Below are 23,564 nucleotides of genomic sequence, written 5' to 3' on the forward strand. Positions count from 1 at the left end.
ACAGGACTGCAGCTCTCCAGGAATAGGGTTGGAGTGAAAACCTACAGGACTGCAGCTCTCCAGGAATAGGGTTGGAGTGAAAACCTACAGGACTGCAGCTCTCCAGGAATAGGGTTGGAGAGCCCTGAACTAGTTGAGCTACAGTAGGGTGGGGAGCCAAAGCCAGCAGGATCCCTATTCACAAAGAGTCAAATAGCAGGAGTGCTGATCTATGATCAGGTCCTGCTGTCAATGTACTCTTATTCATTATCAAGTAAAGAAAAAGGCCCAACTGATCCTAGATCAGAGCACTTACTCTGAGATGCTTGGTAAATATAAGCCCACGAGAGTATTGCTCTGGGAGGAGATGAGCACCTCTGGCAGGGGGTAAGGGGTCTTACCTCCAGTAGGAAGGGCAGAACGGGCACAAAGGTGTGGGTGCTGCCAGAGAGGAGGGTGAGGGCTCGCACACAGTGGATCCTCAAAGGGTAGTAGCGTGAAGTGGGTACCAGCCTGCACAGTAAGACAGATAGATTCACAACAGCGGTCAACACTACCACCTGCTGGTGAAAGCACGAAGTTAAACTTTTTGGTGCAGTTTCACAGACAGATTAAGCCTAGTCGTGGACCAAATTCTCCCCCCCCCCCCCCCCCCTATTGAGCATGCTTTTTAGTCTAGGCTTAGTCTGTAAACGTTTTTATGTTATGTGATTGTATTTCAAGTCAAAGACGGATAACCAATAGAAAATCTGCAGAGACCATAGGCTGGTCGTATCATGCTAACTAGACATCCTACCCTAACATAGGGTATACATACTAAAGCACGTGTTATTGTTGATCTATACAACAACTAGGTGAAAAACAGATGGTTTAGCTTTATATTCATGTTACACTTTCAGAAAAGCGATGCAGTATTCTCCTTCCCCACAGATCTCTGTGTGACATCCTGGTAGTGTGTTCGACAGTAGCAGAGCCCATGAAACAGTATGATCCCAAGTTAAGCCCATAGGTCGTGTGTGTGTGTGTGTGTGTGTGTGTGTGTGTGTGTGTGTGTGTGTGTGTGTGTACCCACTTGATGGTGCCCACTATGACCTGGCACAGTGGGTAGATGAGGGGCTGCAGGACGTCGCTGGGGTGCAGGGTGCTGAGCACACGACACCACAGGTACAGGCAGTGGACAAACTGCCAGTTATACACCGACTGGTATGTCTCCTGCAGGGATCAAAAACACACACACCTTAAAGTACATCACATTTAACATCAGCACCGATGTACATGCAATTGCTGGTGGTTACAGTTAGACGAGCAATGGTCTAGACCAGGTATTCCCAAACTGGGGTTCCCCAGGGCTACATAGCTGTCGGGGGTACGCCAAATAAAAAAGTGATTGAAATTATTTTTAAATACATTAACCGTTAAGCTCTCGCGGGAAACCTTCACTCTTGCGCAGACATTTAGAAACATGACAATTTGAATTATAAGCCATAGGAGTCAAAAAAAAAAAAAATATATACAGACAATGCCTTCTTCAAACAACACCGTTTCACGATGGATCACTGACATGGCAGGAGATGTTTTGAAACAATTACTGCTTTGCATACAAGCCAGTGAATTCTATGTGTTACAGCAGGATGAGTCAACAGACGTGGTGGGCCTGGCACAGCTCCTGGTATATGTCCATTACGTTTATGGGGGGTCAATTAAGGAAGACATCCTCTGCAAACCACTGGAAACCAGGAGAGGATATTTTTAAAGTACTGGATAGCTTTATGACATCAAATGGACTTTGGTGGTCAAGATGTGTTGGTATCTGTACTGATGGCGCAAAAGCCATGACAGGAAGACATAGTGGAGTGGTAATGCGCGTGCAAGCAGTTGCTCCCAATACACTGCAACATCCACCAAGAGGCTCTTGCTGCAAAGGGAATGCACGACAGCTTGAAAGACGTTTTGGACACTACAGCGAAAATGGTTAACTTTGTTAAAGCAAGGCCCCTGAACTCTCGCGTATTTTCTGCACTATGCAATAATATGGGCAGCAACCATGTAACGCTTTTACAACATACAGAAGTGTGCTGGTTATCAAGGGGCAAAGTACAGACACGTTTTTTTGGAATTGAGAGACGAGCTTAAAGTTCATTAATTTTCACTTGTCTGACTGCTTGCATGATGACGAGTTTCTCACACAACTGGCCTATCTGGGTGATGTTTTTTCCTCGCCTGAATGATCTGGTTCTAGGATTACAGGGACTCTCCGCAACTATATTCAACGTGTGGGGTGGGACACATTTGAGGCTATGATTAAGAAGTTGAAGCTCTTTTATGTCTACATTAACAAGGACAACACACAGGTCTACCAATCACTGTATGATTTTTTTGTGTGCAAATGAACAAGCTTACAGACAATGTCAAATGTGATATAGCGAAGCACCTGAGTGAGTTGGGTGCGCATTATGCAGGTACTTTCCCAAAACGGACGACACAAACAACTGGATTCATTATCCCTTTCATGCCCTGCCTCCAGTCCACTTACCGATATCTGAACTAGAGAGCCTCATCGAAATTGCAACAAGCGGTCTGTGAAAATTGAATTTAACCAGAAGCCACTGCTAGATTTCTGGATAGGGCTGCGCTCAGAGTTTCTTGCCTTGGCAAATCACGCTGTTAAGAGACTGATGCCCTTTGCAACCACGTACCTATGTGAGAGTGGATTCTCGGCCCTCACTAGCATGAAAACTAAATACAGGCACAGACTGTGTGTGGAAAATGATTTAAGACAGACTCTCTCCAATACAACTCAACATTGCAGAGGTATGCGCATCCTGTCAAGCACACCCTTCTCATTAACCAGTGGTGAGTTATTCACAATTATTGATGAACAAATAAGGTTTTATATGTAAGATGGTTAAATAAAGAGCAAAATGATTATTATTATTAGTGCCCTGGTCCTATAAGAGCACTTTGTCACTTCTCACAAGCCGGGTTGTGACAAAAACTCACCCTCATTCTATTGTTTAATAAAAATATCCAAGTTTGGGAACCACTGAGAGACCAATAATGGAACGCTTAGCTCCGATGTTAGAATATCACAGACCAGTATAAAAACCTTTATAGTTAACATTATTCCTTCTATTATCGTCATCAGCTGTACTTCCTGGTAACCTACAACATCATTTCCTTATCCTTATTTCCTACATCCAGGGCCCGAAATTCACCAGGCATCTCAGAGTAGGAGTGCTGACCTAGGATCAGTTTCGCCTTTTAAAACATTATAAAAGGGGCACGTGATGCTAGAGCAGCCCTTCTACTTGGAGACACTTTGTGAATTCAGGCCCTAGTGTATGAATGGATGTGCGACTAACTGCTAACCTTCTTCTTCATGGTCATGGCGTTCCTCAGGTGGATGGCCAGCTGGCGGATGTAGATGAAGCCGTGCTGGTAGGAGGCCTGTGTGTCCAGCGAGTACATCTCTGTCAGCGTCCGCTGCATGAAGTTGATCATAGGCAGAACGGTGGGCGACGTGAACTTGCAGTTCTGCACGTACGAGATGTACATTTGCTGAGGAAAAAAAAACGAGGTTAAAGGGTGTCCGAGTTCAGTTTAAAATAATACAAATGTTCATTTTGGGGAGTTCCAACAGTTGTGCAGGCAACGTTACGCCTTCCACTTTGTACTGCTATGTGCCACCTTCCAGGAATTTTTATGTGCAGACATTTGCCACTAACTGGGAAGCGATATTTGCTTAGCACTTTTAATGCAGATGTGGAGACATGCACCTTACTTACTCACCCCTGAAGGGTATTAACTACGGTGGGCCAAATGAATGAAGCATTTTTCACCCATGATGGTCTCACCTCCCCAGAGGATGGAACAGAGAGAGACGTAGAGGACATACCTTGAGGATGGGGTTGAGGAAGGTGTCTTGCTTGTGTCGGCAGATCTTGTTGAGGGCCAGGAAAGCCAGCACGCGGCTCGTCTCCTCCCCGGTGCTCCACTGCTTGATCAGTTGCTAGAAAGAAAAAGGTGAGAGAGGTGGACAGAGCTAGCGTCGGGAATGGAGGACCCAGGTCCCAATAGCAAGGCTACCAGTCCAGGGCATAGAGTCGCTGTCTGAAATCTTGCATCGTTAAAAGCTTTTCAGGAAATGACAAAAACAGCCATATTTGACCATTTATGAAAATACAATTATGAAATGTCAGCGCTACTACTTTCAATGAATGTAATAAAATAAACTATACGGGGACAAAATGGAGTTACACGGTTCTGGCAGCGGTAACAGGCCATTTCTTAGGAAGGGATCCTCCAGTGCTGCACAACACCGTTTATACACTCAACCGATATTAATGTGGTTTATCTCTGCAGGGTTATCATCCTTTGAACTAAATCATAACGGCTTTACATTACAGAAACATTATTTGCCTAATTCCCCCGATGATCATCATGCAGTTTGGTCAGTCTACATATAGGTGTTGCTGTGGTAACCGGAAGTCACCTTGAGCAGGTGGCGACACTGTTTGGGGTTACACAGGTAGTAGGGAACCAGCTGGTTGGCGTGCCTCAGAACTGCACTGATGACGGTGGCCTCTGTGAGACAGGACAAGAGCTGGGAACGAAGGAGGAGAGTTAAAGTTCCATTTATTTTCTGTTGTAAGTAGAGGTACATCAATTGAAACGCATCTTTGATAAGAGTAAAAATGGTAGAAACATTTAAAAAAACACTAGGGTCATCCAACACAAATACCGTATGCAAGAAAAGGGAAAGGTATCAGTGACAATTCAGACAAGAGGGGGGAAAAAGAAGGGAAAATAGGAGGGAGGATGAAATAAATAGCGGGACAAACCTGAACGATTCCACTGAGATACATCCTGATGTCCACCTGGTTCTTCTGCCACTTAGGACTGGAAGATGGAAGCACTGGCCTGAAGATAAGAAAATGAGAGGGGAAAGGCCGAAATGGATACACCTAAAAAAAATGTAAATCACCTTGACACAGATAATAAAATACATTGGCTCGTTGGTTAACCTCTCTAGGGTAGGGGGCAGTATTTTCACATCCGGATAAAAAAAACGTACCCGTTTTAATCTGGTTATTACTCCTGCCCAGAAACTAGAATATGCATATAATTGTTTCATTTGGATATAAAACACCGTAAAGTTTAAAACTGTTTGAATGGTGTCTGTGAGTATAACATAACTCATATGGCAGGCCAAAACCTGAGAAGATTCCATACAGGAAGTGCCCTCTCTGACCATTTCTTGGCCTTCTATAGCCTCTTTATGGAAAATAGAGGATCTCTGCTGTAACGTGACATTTTCTAAGGCTCCCATAGGCTCTCACAAGGCGCCAGAACGGGGAATGATGACTCTGCAGTCCCTGGCTGAAAAACAGTAGCGCATTTGGAAAGTGGTCGATCTGAGAACAATGAAACGGGGGTGCGCGTGAAGAGTCCATTTTCTTCTTTGAACGAAAACGACGTCTCCCGGTCGGAATATTATCGCTATTTTACGAGAAAAAACGCATAAAAATTGATTTTAAACAGCGTTTGACATGCTTCGAAGTACGGTAATGGAATATTTAGAATTTTTGTCACGACATGCGTCCGCGCGTCACCGTTCGGATAGGGACCTGAACGCACGGACAAAACAGAGGATATTTGAACATAACTATGGATTATTTTGAACCAAAACAACATTTGTGGTTGAAGTAGAAGTCCTGGGAGTGCATTCTGACGAAGAACAGCAAAGGTAATCCAATTTTTCTTATAGTAATTCTGAGTTTAGTGGACGCCAAACTTGGTGGGTGTCAAATTAGCTAGCCCGCTATCTACTCAGAATATTGCAAAATGTGCTTTTGCCGAAAAGCTATTTTAAAATCTGACACCGCGATTGCATAAAGGAGTTCTGTATCTATAATTCTTTAAATAATTATGTTTTTTGTGAACGTTTATCGTGAGTAATTTAGTAAATTCACCGGAAGTTTTCGGTATGTTTCCTAGTTCTGAAAGTCACATGCTAATGTAAAAAGCTGTTTTTTGATATAAATATGATCTTGATTGAACAAAACATGCATGTATTGTATAACATAATGTCCTAGGAGTGTCATCTGATGAAGATCATCAAAGGTTAGTGCTGCATTTAGCTGTGGTTTTGGTTTTTGTGACATATGCTAGCTTGAAAAATGGGTGTGATTATTTCTGGCTGGGTACTCTCCTGACATAATCTAATGTTTTGCTTTCGTTGTAAAGCCTTCGGACAATGTGGTTAGATTAACGAGAGTCTTGTCTTTAAAATGGTGTAAAATAGTAATATGTTTGAGAAATTGAAGTTATAGCATTTTTACGTTTTTTGAATATCGCGCCACTCGATTCCACTGGCTGTTGACTAGGTGGGACGATATACCCGAGAGAGGTTAATCGGTTTAGCAATTTTTCTACTCAAAACTAAAGTATCAGGGAAATGGTTAAAGCTTATGTAAAGAAGAAAGGTCTCCATTTATTACTTCTTCTGGTCTTTATCTGGCTTTAGGTTGAGCATCCTCTGCAGAGCCACGTACACGTCTCGGATACAGAACAGGACCAAGGCGTTGAACACTATTGGAAAACACACACCACAAATTACATCATCGTCCTTGGGGCTAAAGTATGTTGACACTACTAAAGAGGGGATCATACACACTTAATGGGGGGTATGAGCCCTACCTGAACTGTCGGCCACTTTGTATCGACACGGATCTCCCCCTTCTCCTTTGGTGGTCGCCACGGCAGCCTTGAAGGCCTGTGTGATCTCTCTGAAGAGGCGAGGTGTAGGCTCATCCTGAAGACAAAGGGATGGAGGCAAGAAAAGACACATGAATGAAGGGCAAAACCACTGGTATTGTGGTACAGTAGAAACAAAAGCCTCTTGACTTCATATAATATGTTTTTCCTTCCTAATTAATGCTGCCTGGTAGGCATTGTTTTTTAATCACGACACTCATGGGACAGTAGTTAACCCAGAGGTTTGAGAGGTGGAAGATGGGACAAAGCTCTATTCTATTTGCAGAGAGAAAATATGCGTCAAACGTTGGTTATTGAAAAGGACCATTATGCATCCTGCATCCTGGTGTCGTCTGTTTACAATGACTACACCTCAAGTCTGGTAGAGGAAAAAGGTTGAGGTCTATGCTAGGTGGATAGCCTGTAGGTAAGTGTTACCTTGATTGCGGCTTGCCACTCGTCAACCATTTTCTCTGTGACTTTGATAACATCCGCTGTCTTCTTGGATTTCTTGGTGGACTCTCCTTGTTCCTCATCATCATCAGAACTGGCCTCCTACAGTCACACATTACATTTTTCAGAATGTTAATTTTAAGGTTAAGGGCATTATAGAGACAAAGAAAACACGCTAAGGAATATAAATCATGATAATGAACGAACACATGTTGAGTGTAAAATCTGCATCCCTTCAAATTTGACATTTACAAGTGTAAAATGAGATGTTCCTCTCCAATGCTGCAGGTTTAAGTCAAGCATAGGCTACCATTTTAGATCAGAAAAATCACTCTATACATCATTTGAATTACATTTTCAGATCATGAAACATTTGTCAAAGTCCTGGTACCTCCAATTGTTTGGGCAGCGTGTGGTACTTCCTCTCTTCCTCATCCTCGGAGCTGTCGGTGTCGTCAAAGTTGAGAAGGGTCTGGTCGTTCTTCTGCAAGAACTTATAGAACTCTGGATCTTTACTTTTTAGCCTTGACAGTGAGTCTTTGTGCTGAGATGCCTTGCCTTTCTTTTTGTCATCACCCCTGCAGGACAGGAAATACTAATGTATTAGATAACAATCGACCAGGTGACCTGGGAGGACATTTGTATTTTTAGGGTATACTAAAGTATCTGGGGCAGACATTGACTGAAGTGAGAAACACTTACTTGTCTTGAGCTGCAGATTGCCCTGCTTTCTTCTTCGATTTCTGTCCATTCCGTGTAGGAGTGTCATCCTCAGAATCAGCCTCACCTGCCGAGTCAAAGCCAGATAGCAGGAACTCGTCCACACTGAGGTCCTCCAACTTCCTGCAACATAGAAACAATAAACAGCCAATTTAGCAAACATTAAGATATTTAATTACAAAGTCAAAGATTAGTTACTTAGCTATATTTAAACAAGCTAGCGAGTTTTATCAGATACGTTACAATAGTCTCTCTGCAGTGACTATGATGGCGAGTAAAGTTAGTTGGCTAAATTAGCTAACTAGTTTAATCCGTTTAGCATTACATTTCAATAAGCCATGCCAAAACAAACTTGAAAACTTAACGGGGGAGTAACATGATGATCACTCAACTAACTTGGTTAGCGAGCATGCCAACCATTTCTAACCAAGCAAACTAGCTAACTATTAGCTAAGGCTAACGATCATTTCAAGTGCGCTATCAACTCCACTTTTAACATTCCAAGGCAAATAAAGAACGACACAAAACACTTGACATGTACAATACACAGAGAAACAAGCTACGTTGTTATTTCATAAAACAAATGTGTTCAGTACCCATATTTCACTGTGAGCAACTTACCTTTTGCTTTTCTGTTTTCCTGCCATGCTGGATCAAAAACGTGACTACCAATTCGGTTCCCACAATGCAATGGTGTTAGTCTGTAGGGGCGTTCCAGCTCGTTTTTTTATGTCGCGCTGCACACCAGTGTCAAAATTGCTGTAGACAGATGGTTTGATGACCATGCTCGCATGAGTAATTTACCAGAAGAGTTTGTGAAAAGAAAGACCGTTCTGGTGGGCAGGAGACGCTGGTGCAAACACTGATCGTCACAGCGGAGCTGTGTGTGTGACTCAGATGAGTCTCTCGCACACAAGTACAGGTGGCAAGGTGGACACGCTCCTGTTGAAAAGACAATGGCGCGATATGTCATTTTGGGATACAACATATCTGTGTGGTCTACCCTGAGGACAAGATCAAATGGTAACAGAGGTGGTTTGGTGACCACACTCGGGTTATTATTATGCCTTGCATCAGTTGCCTGCTGGGACCTAGAGAGTTGTGTTGACTGCTCCCCTAGTCGATACATTTAGATTTCTTCAAAGTGGGCCGATTTAAGTACTGTCCCTTGTATGTGAGTTTGGAGCCCCGTAGGTGAAATCTGGGCATGCCACGGTGACTATTAATTGGACCGATTGAAATTGTTAGTCGTCCTGGGTGGGGAAACTGTCGTTGTGTCAGGAGGCTCGGATGTATTAATATTCAGCAATGGTTTAGCAGGTTTATGCGCTCCTCTGGCATGACATCCGGGTTTGCAACCCACATGTTCGTTCACATTGATTGTATCGTATGAATGTGGTTCTTGAGGCATTACATTATTTCCCCAGTCATTGTGAGACTGATAATCTGCGCAGCGTGACAACAAAACAATACGACCTCGAACGCCACCAATCTGACGCATGTTATGTGACGTTACATTAAATTATTTTAGCAAATCCTGTAGATTTTGCAGAGGTTGTTAATCTAAATAGATTTTGTATTCAGTTTCTCAATCGTTATCATGAGCAATAGCACAACATCTATCAGTTCACTTTGTGTTTTTTGCACGATATAAAAACGGTTTTAAAATGCATATATCTAACGTTAGCTAGTTTCCCCTTTCAGGCTAAGTAACGTTACTTGTCGGTGTCAATTGTGTGTGCAGCGATATACTGTAGCCTTATAGATAAAACGCATTGCTTTGATGCGACATGGGATGTTGAAGTGATGATTAACAATCCAAGACTGATAAATTGAATCTCTTGCATGCTGCACTTTTTGGACTACACCATATTGTTGTGTTAGCGAGCAACTGGAAAATGTTACAAATAGAAATACATTTGTGCTGTCCTTGAGACACAGACGGCAGCTGGTGAGTCTTGATTGCAAGCTAACTAGCTGAATCCCATGTCATTTGTCAAGGCGGCCGGTGTCTCGCCAGTTAGGTAAGAAGATAGCTATTGCAGCAATATCAATGTTAGTTATGCTTTAGCCACAGATGAAAGGAGAAACCTTTAGCTAGCCATCTGGAAGACTCGTCTAGTTTCTTTAATGTTAATCTCGTGGGAAACCAGACTGGTTTCTGTTGGAACGTGATCTTGACAAATCGGCTATATAGGATCGGACGTCCTGATTGCGTCACTGGTCTATCGAAGTTTTTGTCTGTCTAGACCAGTGGTATTCAAAGTTGGGGTCGCGTCGCGGGGGAAGTGCAGTGGGGTCAGCAAAACCAAAAAAAAGTACAGCTTATTTTATGGGACAATATACAAACGTTTTTAAGAAAGATGAATTCGAAAAATACATTTTTATTGAGTAATTTGTTTTCTTTTAATTTTGATAAGAGATAAGTGTAATGAATTGAATCAAGTCAAATCAAATTGTATTTGTCACGTGTGCCTTATAGTGAAATGCTTAGTTACAGGCTCTAACCAATAGTGCAAAAAAGGTATAAGGTGAACAATGGGTAAGTAAATAAATAAAACAACAGTAAAATGACAGTGGAAAATAACATTAGCGAGGCTATATACAGACACCGGTTAGTCAGGCTGATTGAGGTAGTATGTACATGTGGGTATGGTTAAAGTGACTTCATATATGATGAACAGAGAGTAGCAGTAGCGTAAAAGAGGGGTTGGTGGGTGACGGGACACAATGCAGATAGCCCGGTTAGCCAGGCCAATTGAGGTAGTATGTACATGAATGTATAGTTAAAGTGACTATGCATATATGATAAACAAAGTAGCAGCAATGTAAAAGAGGGGTTGGGGGGGCACACAATGCAAATAGTCCAGGTAGCCATTTGATTACCTGTTCAGGAGTCTTATGGTTTGGGGGTAAAAACTGTTGAGAAGCCTTTTTGTCCTAGACTTGGCACTCTGGTACCGCTTGCCATGCGGTAGTAGAGAGAACAGTCTGACTGGGGTGGCTGGGATCTTTGACAATTTTTAGGGCCTTCCTCTGACACCGCCTGGTGTAGAGGTCCTGGATGGCAGGCAGCTTAGCCCCAATGATGTACTGGGCCGTACGCACTACCCTCTGAAGTGCCTTGCGGTCGGAGGCCGAGCAATTGCCGTACCAGGCAGTGATGCAACCGGTCAGGATGCTCTCGATGTTGCAGCTGTAGAACCTTTTGAGGATCTCAGGACCCATGCCAAATATTTTTTGTTTCCTGAGGGGGAATAGGCTTTGTTGTGCCCTCTTCACAACTGTCTTGGTGTGTTTGGACCATTCTAGTTTGTTGTTGATGTGGACACCAAGGAACTTGAAGCTCTCAACCTGCTCCACTACAGCCCCGTCGATGAGAATGGGGACGTGCTCGGTACTCCTTTTCCTGTAGTCCACAATCATCTCCTTAGTCTTGGTTACGTTGAGGGATAGGTTGATATTCTGGCACCACCCGGCCAGGTCTTTGACCTCCTCCCTATAGGCGGTCTCGTCGTTGTCGGTGATCAGGCCTACCACTGTTGTGTCGTCTGCAAACTTAATGATGGTGTTGCAGTCGTGCCTGGCCATGCAGTTGTGGGTGAACAGGGAGTACAGGAGGGGACTGAGCACGCAGGTAAAATATATGTTTATGTACCAATTTTATGGTTATTAGATTTGGGGTAGGGTTTGGTGTATACAGAAATTCTTCCGGAAAAGACTGGGTCCCCACTGAAAACTTTCAATACCACTGGACTTGATAGAGGATGATCATTTGCTGGAGGTTATGTTTTGTGCCTTGTTGAGTGGCCAGAAGGTCCAGAGTAGCCTCCCAGTGAGCAAAATTATATTAAAAAGTCGTCTTTTATTGACGTTTCAAGTTATTAGTCATATGTAGAGTATATACCAACCAACGAATTGCTTACTTGCAGGTTCCTTCAACAATTATAAATAATAAAATATAAGAATACGGACATAAAATGGCTCAGTAGAATAAAATAAACATGGATAAGAGCATCTGCCGTAAATGTAAATTAACTCTTGCAAAGCATGCTGGATATTATTCTAATGAGCCCCATCCCCCAAAAAGACCACATTTGGTTGGACCAGACCAAATCTGAACCAATCATAGAAGTCTATTTCACAAATTTGAACTGCACAGTAGAGTTTAGTTCACTACAGAACAGTTTAGTTCGGTAGAGTACAGAACAGTAGGGTAAAGTACAATATAGTATATTATACTGTACTTTACTCATACTGTATTCATCTATTGTACTGAACTATACTGTACTCTTCTGTATTGAACTATACTTTGCTCTACTGTACTGTACTCTGCTGTGCTCTACTGCAGGGTTTCCTAAACTTGGTCCTGGGGCCCACTCCGGGTGCACATTTTTTTTTTGCCCTAGCACTACACAGCTGATTCAATTAACCAACTCATCATCAAGCTTTTATTTGAATAAGCTGTGTAGTGCTAGGGCAAAAAAAACCCTGCTCCACTGTACTGTGTTGTCCAAACTTCCAAAACATAGACGTTTATGTTTGGGCCAGATCCGAGTTCAGACCGGACCAAATCTGAACCAATCATAGACGTCCATGTTTGGGCCAACTCGAGGCCGGAAAAAAAACGACGTCTGTAGACGTTGAAATCAAGGCAACGGTGGACGGACCAAATCGCAAGGTCTATGGACGTTAGCGTCGGACGGTGCTCACTGGGCTGCAGCAGCACTGTCGATTTAAGGTGGTCTAGATAGCATCTTAGACATACCGGTAGTTATAATTTATGAACGTCACAAACGCGTTTTACAATTACACAGCCAACAAACATTTCCTGCCTAGGTTTCGTTTTATCTACGCGACAAGGCATCTAAGCATCACTTCTTCAGGTCCACCTTAACATTTGATGTCACTCATTGCTCATGCAGTTTGCATTTACGTACGTCAACAACATGATTGAATAGAGTCTTTCTTTATGTCGTATGCTTTTCTCATATGGACCGAGACAGGCAGTAGAGTTGATCAATTTGGATGCATCTCGTGTTTTCACGTTCCCCATCATTTCAGTGAAGAGGGGCGACGAAACTGCAACGTTTATCACCGGTAATTGGATTTTTTTTTTGCATTTTCTTGCTGATGACACTGCTATTCGAAGTAGATGGTGTGGGAGTTGGGGTGCAGTACCACATCTTTAGGAATATAAATGAATAGAAACAAGCTCAAGTGGGAAGGCGTGATGACAGCATGCATGTTGTTAAACGAACAAAGATGGTGACGGTCACAACGGGGAAATGGCCTGCATAAATTGAAGCCGTATGTCTAGCAGCCATCCAGAATGCTGAATGAGTCAAAAAGGAAATGTGTATGTGGAATAGCTTTGTGTTGCATGGCCGCGGATAATGCAGTCGGTGTGTCTTTACTGCAGTGACTAAATGCATTCTCATAGGTGGTGGCAAACTTGTATGCGTTAAAAATACAATGGTCTTGAATGCAGTGGCGGACGAGTTGATTTAAAAAATAAAATGGCCTTATTTATATTACACCATATTCACCCAGCTCAATGAAACAGATGGGCATAGGGAAAATCCACCTAAACCTATCATGAAGTTGCTACAACCTAGCCTATGAATGAAAGTTTGCAACGTACGCACTGTTCATAGGTCGAGAGAAATGTGAGTAATCAAGGTGGCAAACATTGACACAGATAACGACTTGCACACTATTAACTGCATCTAACTGATATAGGGTGTAATCATTAGTCCAACAGTCAGGTATATTCAGCCCGTTTCGTTCCGTTTTAACAAACGGTTTTTCAACAGAATCGGCGGAATGAATACATCCCTAATCACACGCAAACAGTTCACTTCATAGCGGCCACAAACGGTGCTTTCGGAAAGTATTCAGACCCCCTTGACTTTACGTTACAGCCTTATTCTAAAATTGATTGAATTGTTTGTTTTTTTACTCAATCTACACACAATACCCCAAAATGACAAAGCAAAAACAGGTTTTTAGAATTTTAAAAATGTATTTTAAAAAACGGAAATTTTACATAAGTATTCAGACCCTTTACTCAGTACTTTGTTGAAGCACTTTTGGCAACAATTACAGCCTCGTGAAAGATTGGGTGCTACACCTGTATTTGGGGAGTTTCTCCCATTCTTCTCTGCAGATCCTCAAGCGCTGTCAGGTTGGATGGGGAGCTTCGCTGCACAGCTATATTCAGGTCTCTCCAGAGATGTTCGATCGGGTTCAAGTCCAGGCTCTGGCTGGGCCACTCAAGGACATTGACTTGTCCCTGAAGCCACTCCTAAGTTGTCTTGGCTGTGTGTTTAGGATCATTGTCCTGTTGGAAGGTGAACCTTCGCCCCAGACTGAGGTCCTGAGCATTCTGCAGCAGGATTTCATCAATGATCTCTCCGTACTTTGCTCCTTTCATCTTTCCCTCGATCCTGACTTGTCTCCCAGTCTCTGCAGCTGAAAAACATCCCCACCGCATGATGCTACCACCACCATGCTTCACCATAGGGATGGTGCCAGGTTTCCTCCCTACGTGACGCTTGGCATTCAGGCCAAAGACGTCAATCTTGGTTTGATCAGACCAGAGGTGCCTTCTGTCATGTGCCTTTTACTGAGTAGTGGCTTCCCACTAGCCGCTCTACCATAAAGGCCTGATTGGTGGAGTGCTGCAGAGATGGTTGTCCTTCTGGAAGTTTCTCCCATCTCCACAGAGGAGCTATGTCAGAGTGACCATCAGGTTCTTGGTCACCTCCCTGACCGAGGCCCTTTTTCCCCCGGTTGCTCAGTTTGGCTGTGCGGCCAGCTCTAGGAAGAGTCTTGGCGGTTTCAAACTAATTCCATTTAAGTATGATGGAGGCCACTGTGTTCCTGGACCTTCAGTGCTGCAGAAATATTTTGGTACACTTCCCCAGACCTGTGTCAAGACGAGCCTGTCTCTGAGCTCTACGGACAATTCCTTTGACTTCATGGCCTGGTTTTTGTTCTGACATGCACTATCAACTGTGAGACCTTATATAGACAGGTGTGCCTTTCCAAATGATGTCCAATCAATTGAATTTACCACAGGTGGACTCCAATCAATTTGTAGAAACATCGAGGATCAATGGAAACAGGATGCACTGAGCTCAATTTCGAGTCTCATAGCAAAGGGTCTGAATACTTATGTAAATAAGGTATCATTATTTGATATACATTAGCAATAATCTCTGAACCTGTTTTCACGTTGTCATTATAGGGTATTGTGTGTAGATTGTGGACATTTTTATCTAATACATTTTAGAATAAGGCTGTAACGTAACAAAATGTGTAAATTGGGAAGGGGTCTGAATACTGTGGCGGTTTTGGCGCCATGATCTTGGCAAGGCAGGATTTACACGTACAAACACATACCACCAGTCCACGTAAATGGTTGACACGGTTTATTTTTTATCAGGTACCGTCAGAGTTTGTGATATACAAAACTCAAACAAGCAAAGTAAATACATCGTTACCAGTGGAAGGTCCTCCAATCTTGGTCTTTGGGGGTTCACTCCGTGTTGAAATCATCAGTTCCTTTATTCCGGTAAACCTCCTTCTCCACCTTATGCTCAGTCTCTCCAATAGCCTCCTGTTCCTTCACCCGCTGGGGTCAACAAAAAAAACCAGGGCGTGTTTAAGTAGAGGCCCTGATTAGTTTCACCTGTCTGCAGTTTAGTCGCTAAATACAACTGGAGACAGGTGTGGCTGTTCTGCTGCAGTCTGGAAGTTTCCTCTGAGCTGACCATGGTCCTGCCTCTGGGGAATACTTCCCATTGCTTCCCACTGTCTATGGTCCTGGCAGCCAGAAAATGCAGAAACCTCGCAGGCACATACCGTCCATCCACAACACAACCCCTGAAACCGCTACAATAGTCGCCGAATGCGCTACAGGATGATCTCTTTGATTGTTGTATAATTTCTTCTCGCGTCTACGCTCTCTTCTCCCTCACCTTTTCCCTTCGCTTGTGGACTTCAGTGCACAACACATCAGCAGTTTGTGACCATGCGAAAAAACCCTTCCAAGCCAAACCTTCATATCGTAACTGCTAACCGCTACACACAGCCTACATCGTTGTCACCATATTATAACGCCATAGTAAACATAGCTACTAGATCTAACGTGTTAGTAAACCCACTACAATCATGCAGTACAGTGTACAGTCAGCAAATAGTTTAGCAGTTGCACTGGCATGCTCCAGTGGCGATAAATTAATAAAACCAAAATCTTACCTTGACTTGGAAGACTTCAAGTGTTGGATAGCTATAGGCAGCTAGCTAACATTGCATCCCTCTCTGTTTGAGCCAGGTGTTTGAGTAGGCTAAACTAGCTAGCTGCATTCACTAGCTAAGTAAGTGAAAAAAATATTAAATATAACTAGTTCTCTCTCTCTTGCTACCACATTTTATGCACTGCAGTGCTAGCTAGCTGTAGCTTATGCTTTCAGTACTAGATTCATTTTAGAATCCTTTGATTGGGTGGACATGTCAGTTCATGCTGCAAGAGCTCAAGATGGGTTGGAGGACGTTGTCATAATTACTGTGTAAGTCTATGGAAGGGGGTGAGAACTACAAGCCTTCTAGGTTTTGTACTGAAGTCAATGCACCCAGAGGAGGATGGAAACTAGCTGTCCTTCGGCTACAACATGGTGCTACCCTGCAGAGTGATGTTGGGGCTACTGTAGACCTTCATTGCAAAACAATGTGTTTTAATCAATTATTTTGTGACATGAATATATTTAGTATAGTGTTGTCTAAAAAGGAACTTAAAAAAACCTGAAATTCTTCAGAGGAGCCTCTGCTGCTTAAATGTCATTTTAACGTTTGCAAAGTATCAATGTGCAAAATAGCCTGATGCCAGCCATTTGCCCTGGGCATTAGAACATGATGTCTGTATTAGTGTGTCTCTCTCTCTGTCTCTCTCTCTCTCTGTGTGTGTGTGACACAAGCCCTATGCAGCAGTGGTGACATTTGACACGCTTCTCCGTCTATGGTTAAACAATGAATTTGTTAAAGGATATTTTTGTGCACTGTACAGTTAAAACTAATGCATCCTACACTGATATATTTAGTAGTCTATGGAATCTATAGCACACATAGATAGTGGATTCTTAAAGTGTAGGCCCTAGGTTCAGGCATGAAGATCCAAAGCAAGATCGTGTTACTGTTATCTAGTTGGTTTTTAAATCAATCCCCGATTGTGCACCCCAATACATATCAGACATGCTGTTGAGTTGTGTACCCAGTAAGTCCCTCAGGTTCTCTGGCACTGGCCTTTTAACTTTCCCAAAGCCTAGGACCAAGAGGCATGGAGAGTGAGCCTTTAGTTACTATGCCCCCTGCATCTGGAATAACCTGCTAGAGAACCTGAGGGGGGCCGAAACTGTGGACATATTTCAAAGAGATCTTAAAACACACCTTTTTAGCTTTGCTTTTCATTAGGGTGCTTTTTTGAGTCTTTCATTTTTTATTGTTATTCTTTTGTTTTTATCCTCTTATGTTTGTTCTGTAGTAAATGCACTACTTGGTCAAACACGTATGTGGACCCCCCCTTCAAATGAGTGGATTCTGCTATTTCAGTCACACCAGTTGTTGACGGGTGTATAAAATGGAGCACACAACCATGCAATCTTCATAGACATACACTACCGTTCAAAAGTTTGGGGTCACTTAGAAATGTCCTTGTTTTTTAAAGAAAAGCACATTTTATGTCCATTTAAAATAACATAAAATTGATCAGAGGTACAGTGTAGACATTGTTAATGTTGTAAAGGACTATTGTAGATGGAAACGGCAGATTTTTTTGTATTGAATATCTACATAGGCGTACAGAGGCCCATTATCAGCAACTATCACTCCTGTGTTCCAATGGAATGTTGTGTTAGCTAATCCAAGTTTATAATTTTATAAGGCTAATTGATCATTAGAAACCCCTTTTGCAATTATGTTAGCACAGCTGAAAACTTGCCTTCTTTAGACTAGTTGAGTATCTGGAGCATCAGCATTTGTGGGTTCGATTACAGGCTCAAAATGGCCAGAAACAAATAACTTTCTTCTGAAACTCATCAGTCTATTCTTGTTCTGAGAGATGAAGGCTATTCCATGCGAGATGTTGCCAAGAAACTGAAGATCTCGTACAACGCTGTGTACTACTCCATTCACAGAACAGTGCAAACTAGCTCTAACCAGAATATAAAGAGGAGTGGGAGGCCCCGGTGCACAACTGAGCAAGAGGACAAGTACATTAGTGTCTAGTTTGAGAAACAGACGCCTCACAAGTCCTCAACTGGCATCATCATTAAATAGTACCCGAAAAACATCAGTCTCAACATCAACAGTGAAGAGGCGACTCCGGGAGGCTGGACTTCTAGGCAGAGTTGCAAAGAAAAAGCCATATCTCAGACTGGCCAATGAAAAGATTAAGATGTGCAAAATAACACAGACACTGGACAGAGGAACATTGGAAAAAAGTGTTATGGACAGATGAATTTTGAGTGGTTCGGATCACAAAGAAGAACATTTGTGAGATGCAGAAAAATTAAAAGATGCTGGAGGAGTGCTTGACACCATCTGTCAAGCGTGGTGGAGGCAATGTGATGGTCTGGGGGTGCTTTGGTGGAGGTAAAGTGGAAGATTTGTACAGGATAAAAGGGATCTTGAAGAAGGAAGGCTATCACTCCATTTTTTTTAACGCCATGTCGTACCCTGTGGACGATGCTTAATTGGAGCCAATTTCCTCCTACAACAGGACAATGACCCAAAGCAGAGCTCCAAACTATGCCATAACTATTTAGGGAAGAAGCAGTCAGCTGGTATTCTGTCTATAATGGAGTGGCCAGCACAGTCACTGGATCTCAACCCTATTGAGCTGTTGTGGGAGCAGCTTGACCGTATGGTACATAAGAAGTGCCCATCAAGCCAATCCAACTTGTGGGAGGTGCTTCAGGAAGCATGGGGTGAAATCTCTTCAGATTATCTCAACAAATTGACAACTAGAATGCCAAAGGTCTGCAAGGCTGTAATTTCTGCAAATGGAAGATTCTTTGACGAAAGCAAAGTTTGAAGGACACAATTATTATTTGGACACAATTATTTAAATTAAAAATCATTATTTATAAACTTGTCAACGTCTTGACTATATTTCCTATTAATTTTGCAACTCATTTCATGTATGTTTTCATGGAAAACAAGGACATTTTCTAAATGACCCCACACTTTTGAACGGTAGTGTACATTGGCAGTAGAATGGCCTGTACTGAAGAGCTCAGTGACTTTCAATGTGCCACCGTCATAGGATGCCACCTTTCCAACCAGTCAGTTCATCAAATTCCTGCCCTCCGAGAGCTGCCCCGGTCAACTGTAAGTGCTGTTATTTTGAAGTGAAAACATTTAGGAGCAACAATGGCTCGGCCCTGAAGTGGTAGGCCACACGAGCTCACAGAACGGGACCGCCCTGCGCTGAAGCGTGTAGCACGTAGAAATCGTTGGTTGCAACACTCATTACCGAGTTCCAAACTGCCTCTGGAAGCAACAGCCAATAACTGTTAATCGGGAGCTTCATGAAATGGGTTTCCATACTACAGACCCTGGTTCGATTCCAGGCTGTATCACAACCGGCCGTGATTGGGGAGTCTCATAGGGCTCTGGATGAGCATTTTATTGTTTGCCTATGGCCCTATACAGCTCGTTGAGTGCGGTCTTTGTGCCAGCATCGGTTTGTGGTGGTAAATGGACAGCTACGAATAATATAGATGAAACCTCTCTTGGTAAATAGTATGGTCTACAGCAGGGTTTTCAGTCTACAAATTATTTGTAATTATGTTCCAGCCCCCCGACCATCCACTCAATAAAAACATCTTAGTCTAGTTGATGATCCCTGGTCTACGGCTTATCATGAGGTATTCTAACTTGGGTGAGCAGTCCCTCGAGACTTACTTAATATTAGAGATTGCGCACCAGCTGTTAACAAAGAGACACACCTCCCCCTTGAGTTTATCCCAGGCAGCCATTCTGTCCTGCTGATGCATAGAAAACCAACTAGATGTATATTATCCATGTCTTTGTTCAGCCACGACTCCAAGAAACATAGGATAATACAGTTCTCCAGTGATTAGTTTTTTTGCCAATAGAATGGAGGGAAAAGGCGGTTTATTTACTCGCCAACGTAGTTTTGTCAGGTTGCCTGCAAGTCGGCCTCTCTAACACAGTATCTTCCTTTTCCGAGTCTCAGGGATTAGGGCCTTGTCTGAGGTGAGCAGTTTATCCTGCACTGCCGACTTGTTGAAGTAGAAATCTTCATCCAAATCGAGGTTAGTGATCACTGTTCTGATGTCCAGAAGCTCTTTTCAGTCAGAAGAAAAGATGGCGGAAACATCATGTACAAAAAAAGTTAAGATCAGCGCAAAAATACTCACAAAATAGCAGAATTGATCAGGAGCCTGTAAAACGGCAGCTGTCCATTGCAGCGCCATTCTCATCTATAGAGATTTACCATACAAATAAATGATTACCATTATGTTGTTATATTGGTAAAAACAAAGTCAAATTGATTCATTAATGCATACATGGCTGTCTCTGAAGAATTTTGACTTGAAGAAAATGTAATATAATGATACTGAAGATGCCAAACAATTGAACATAGCAGTAGCTGAGTTTCTGTCTGCATCAAGTGACATTCTGTGACTGTGGCTAATATGGCTTTTTTGTTTATGCCGCCGTGGTATCGTTTTGGTATAGAGTATTGTGATACTAAACCTGGTACCGGTATCGAAGACAAAATTCTGGTATCGTGATAACATTTACACAATCTGCTGATCTATGACACAATCAGTAGCCTATTAGATAAAAAAAAAAAAAATTCAGCCAGGGGGTAATTGTATCAAATTGGGGTCAATTGAATTGCGTTGTATTTGTATGGAATAAACCAAAATGGCTCTTCTTGTGTGTTGCAGTCGCCCAGAGTGAGGCCCAGGCAGGAGCCGGCTGCTGCTGACCACGGCACCATGATGGAGGGAGGCATGCAGCTGCTGAACCGTGACGGCCACAGCATCTCGCACAACTCCAAGCGCCACTACCACGACTCGTTCGTGTCCATGAACAGGATGCGCCAGCGTGGCCTGCTCTGCGACATCGTGCTGCACGTCTCCAACAAGGAGATCAAGGCGCACAAGGTGGTGCTGGCCTCCTGCAGTCCCTACTTCCATGCCATGTTTACAAGTAAGTATCCCTCCGCGGAGTTCGCTCTCCCTGCTACTGAAACTGCTCTTCCGTTCCTCCACGCCTTCACAAGTGTTCACCACTTATGTTAGTCACCCCCTTTTAGCCACCGTCTTACTCTTTACCCTACCTGTCTCTCTTCCACGCCTCATTACACTATTGAAGCTTGTACGATTCTCCATTGCTACGGAATATAAAGAAATTGGATGTGTTTAAATTATTAGAACCATGAACAAAGTGGAGTGTGACATGTTTTTGGCGATTCTTGGTTGATGCTTAAATGAATTGTGCTTTGAACTGTGCTACATTTCGCTCAATGTGTGAGTGGCATCTCACCTTGTGAGCAACACCTCATTTGTTTGCTCTTACTTCCTCACCATTGACCACTTCCTTCCTCCTCCCTGTTGTCTGTGTGCGTTCTCTTTCCTGTTGGGGTCATAGGTCACCAGGTGAGGTGTGTGTCCCAGTTTTCCTCCTCCATCCTGCAGCTCAGACTAGAGCTTTGTGAGGGTATGTCCCTGGAGAGAGAGGCGATAAGACTTCCCACTAGGCTTCTTTTCAACTGACCATGCTTTAAACCTAGGCCTATGCAAATCTTCTGATATAGCCGACAAATCTAATCAATATAACCAAAACGCTGGTGTGCCTGTGCGTGTGTGATGGCTCTTTTGATCTGTTGGCACAATTGAACTCCCTTCCATGCTGCTGTAATCATGCTTCTTCACCAGCGTTTGGCTTTAGTGCAAGCGCTGCATAGATCCAGGGATCAGAATTACACAAATATTGTCTGACAGTCAAAACAATTGATCAGACTGCTACAAATGAGTGCTATGCAGTGACTGCCCTATAAGAATGTGTGTCTCGGGAGATATACTGTATGTGACAATTAGAGTATACCATGTTAAACACACACACACACACTCACTCTTTTCTTTTCAGTTAAATGTACGTAGAGATGAGTGTTGTATTGGATTGTCCGCACAGACACAGGCACATGTATTGCAGACTTTATTAAGTGGAAAACTCTGTCTGCCTCTGGTCACGCAGATGAGATGTCGGAGAGTCGTCAGACCCACGTGACCCTGCATGACATTGACCCCCAGGCGCTGGAACAGCTGGTTCAGTATGCCTACACGGCAGAAATCGTGGTGGGGGAGGGCAACGTGCAGGTAGGGAGAAAAGTATAAAAAATAACACCCTATTCCCTATAGAGTGCACTACTTATGTGCATTGCATAGTACTCTGGTGAAAAGTAGTATGTCGGGAAGACCGCCATTTGTGACGCAGCCCTAATGTACCATCATTATTCTAAATGGTAGTCTTGAACACTTTCTTGAAGCGTATCTTTTTCTCTGACCACTGGTACCTAGCGAAGGGTTAGCGTCAGAGTTACTCAGAAGTTTGTGGAAGGCACAAAATCTGTCAGGGTTTAAGATATATTTGACTCTTGTTGTAATATCTTTGTCTTCTTAGCTCTGAAGTCATTTGGAGCTAAATACTTGCCCATCAAAACATTTAAAGTATTCCACAATAAGATACTGATACTTACAGTGCATTCGGATTCATACCCCTTGATTTTTTTCCATATTTTGTTACAGCATTATTCTAAAATTGATTAAATCGTTTTTTCCCCCCTCATTAATCTACACACAATAAATGGCAAATCAAATACAGGGTTTTAGAAATGTTTGCTAATTTATTAAAAATAAAAAACTGATATCACATTTATATAAGTATTCAGACCCTTTGCTCAGTACTTCATTGAAGCACCTTTGGCAGCGATTGCAGCTTCGAGTCTTCTTGGGTATGATGCTACAAGCTTGGAACACCTGTATTTGGGGAGGTTCTCCCATTCTTATCTGCAGATCCTCTCAAGCTCTGTCAGGTTGGATGGGGAGCTTCGCTGCACAGGTCTCTCCAGAGATGTTCGATTAGGTTCAAGTCTGGGCTCTGGCTGGGCCACTCAAGGACATTTTAGACTTGTCCCGAAGCCACTCATGCATTGTCTTGGCTGTGTGTTTAGGGGTGTTGTCCTGTTGGAAGATGAACCTTCACCCCAGTCTGAGGTCCTGAGCGCTCTCGAGCAGGTTTTCATCAAGGATCTCTTTGTACTTTGCTCCGTTCATCTTTCCCTCGATCCTGACTAGTCTCCCAGTCCCTGCCGGCGAAAAACATCCAAAACAATGATGCGGCCACCACCATGCTTCACTATAGGGATGCTGCCTGGTTTCCTCCAGACCTGACGCTTGGCATTTAGGCCAAAGTGTTTAATCTTGGTTTCATCAGACCAGAGAATCTTGTTTCTCATGGTCAGAGTCCTTTAGGTGCCTTTTGGCGAACTCCAAGCTGGCTGTCATGTGCCTTTTACTGAGGAGCGGCTTCCGTCTGGACACTCTACCATAAAGGCC

The 23,564-nt window shown here is 43.1% G+C and overlaps 2 protein-coding genes across 9 annotated transcripts in view; one reads left to right on the plus strand and one right to left on the minus strand.

Moving 5' to 3' along the window:
• noc2l (NOC2-like nucleolar associated transcriptional repressor) overlaps positions 1 to 8,649 on the minus strand; it is a 30,173-nt gene extending 21,524 nt beyond the window's left edge. Inside the window, 12 exon segments of one of the 2 annotated variants that reach the window (NM_001173616.1) lie at positions 381 to 492; positions 1,052 to 1,191; positions 3,349 to 3,537; positions 3,875 to 3,988; positions 4,472 to 4,582; positions 4,821 to 4,899; positions 6,480 to 6,570; positions 6,679 to 6,793; positions 7,174 to 7,290; positions 7,580 to 7,766; positions 7,891 to 8,031; positions 8,530 to 8,558. In NM_001173616.1, coding sequence (NP_001167087.1) covers positions 381 to 492; positions 1,052 to 1,191; positions 3,349 to 3,537; positions 3,875 to 3,988; positions 4,472 to 4,582; positions 4,821 to 4,899; positions 6,480 to 6,570; positions 6,679 to 6,793; positions 7,174 to 7,290; positions 7,580 to 7,766; positions 7,891 to 8,031; positions 8,530 to 8,555 — 1,422 coding nt within the window. In that variant the 5' untranslated portion in view covers positions 8,556 to 8,558. 2 annotated transcript variants of the gene reach the window in all.
• A 22-nt stretch (positions 8,650 to 8,671) lies between these two features.
• The window catches only part of LOC106572137 (kelch-like protein 17), a 36,334-nt gene continuing 21,441 nt past the window's right edge, over positions 8,672 to 23,564 (plus strand). For 2 of the 7 annotated variants that reach the window (XM_014146006.3, XM_014146007.3), the window contains exons 1-4: positions 8,672 to 8,931; positions 20,892 to 21,156; positions 21,598 to 21,666; positions 22,204 to 22,325. In XM_014146006.3, coding sequence (XP_014001481.1) covers positions 8,929 to 8,931; positions 20,892 to 21,156; positions 21,598 to 21,666; positions 22,204 to 22,325 — 459 coding nt within the window. In that variant the 5' untranslated portion in view covers positions 8,672 to 8,928. Of the gene's footprint in view, positions 8,932 to 12,408; positions 13,009 to 20,170; positions 20,250 to 20,891; positions 21,157 to 21,597; positions 21,667 to 22,203; positions 22,326 to 23,564 lie in introns of those variants that run through there. The other 5 variants (XM_014146015.3, XM_014146016.3, XM_014146009.3 and 2 more) reach the window with 4 other exon arrangements.

This window comes from Salmo salar, chromosome 15 (assembly GCF_965601325.2).
Source record: "Salmo salar chromosome 15, fSalSal1, whole genome shotgun sequence".
Taxonomy (NCBI): Eukaryota; Metazoa; Chordata; class Actinopteri; order Salmoniformes; family Salmonidae; genus Salmo; species Salmo salar.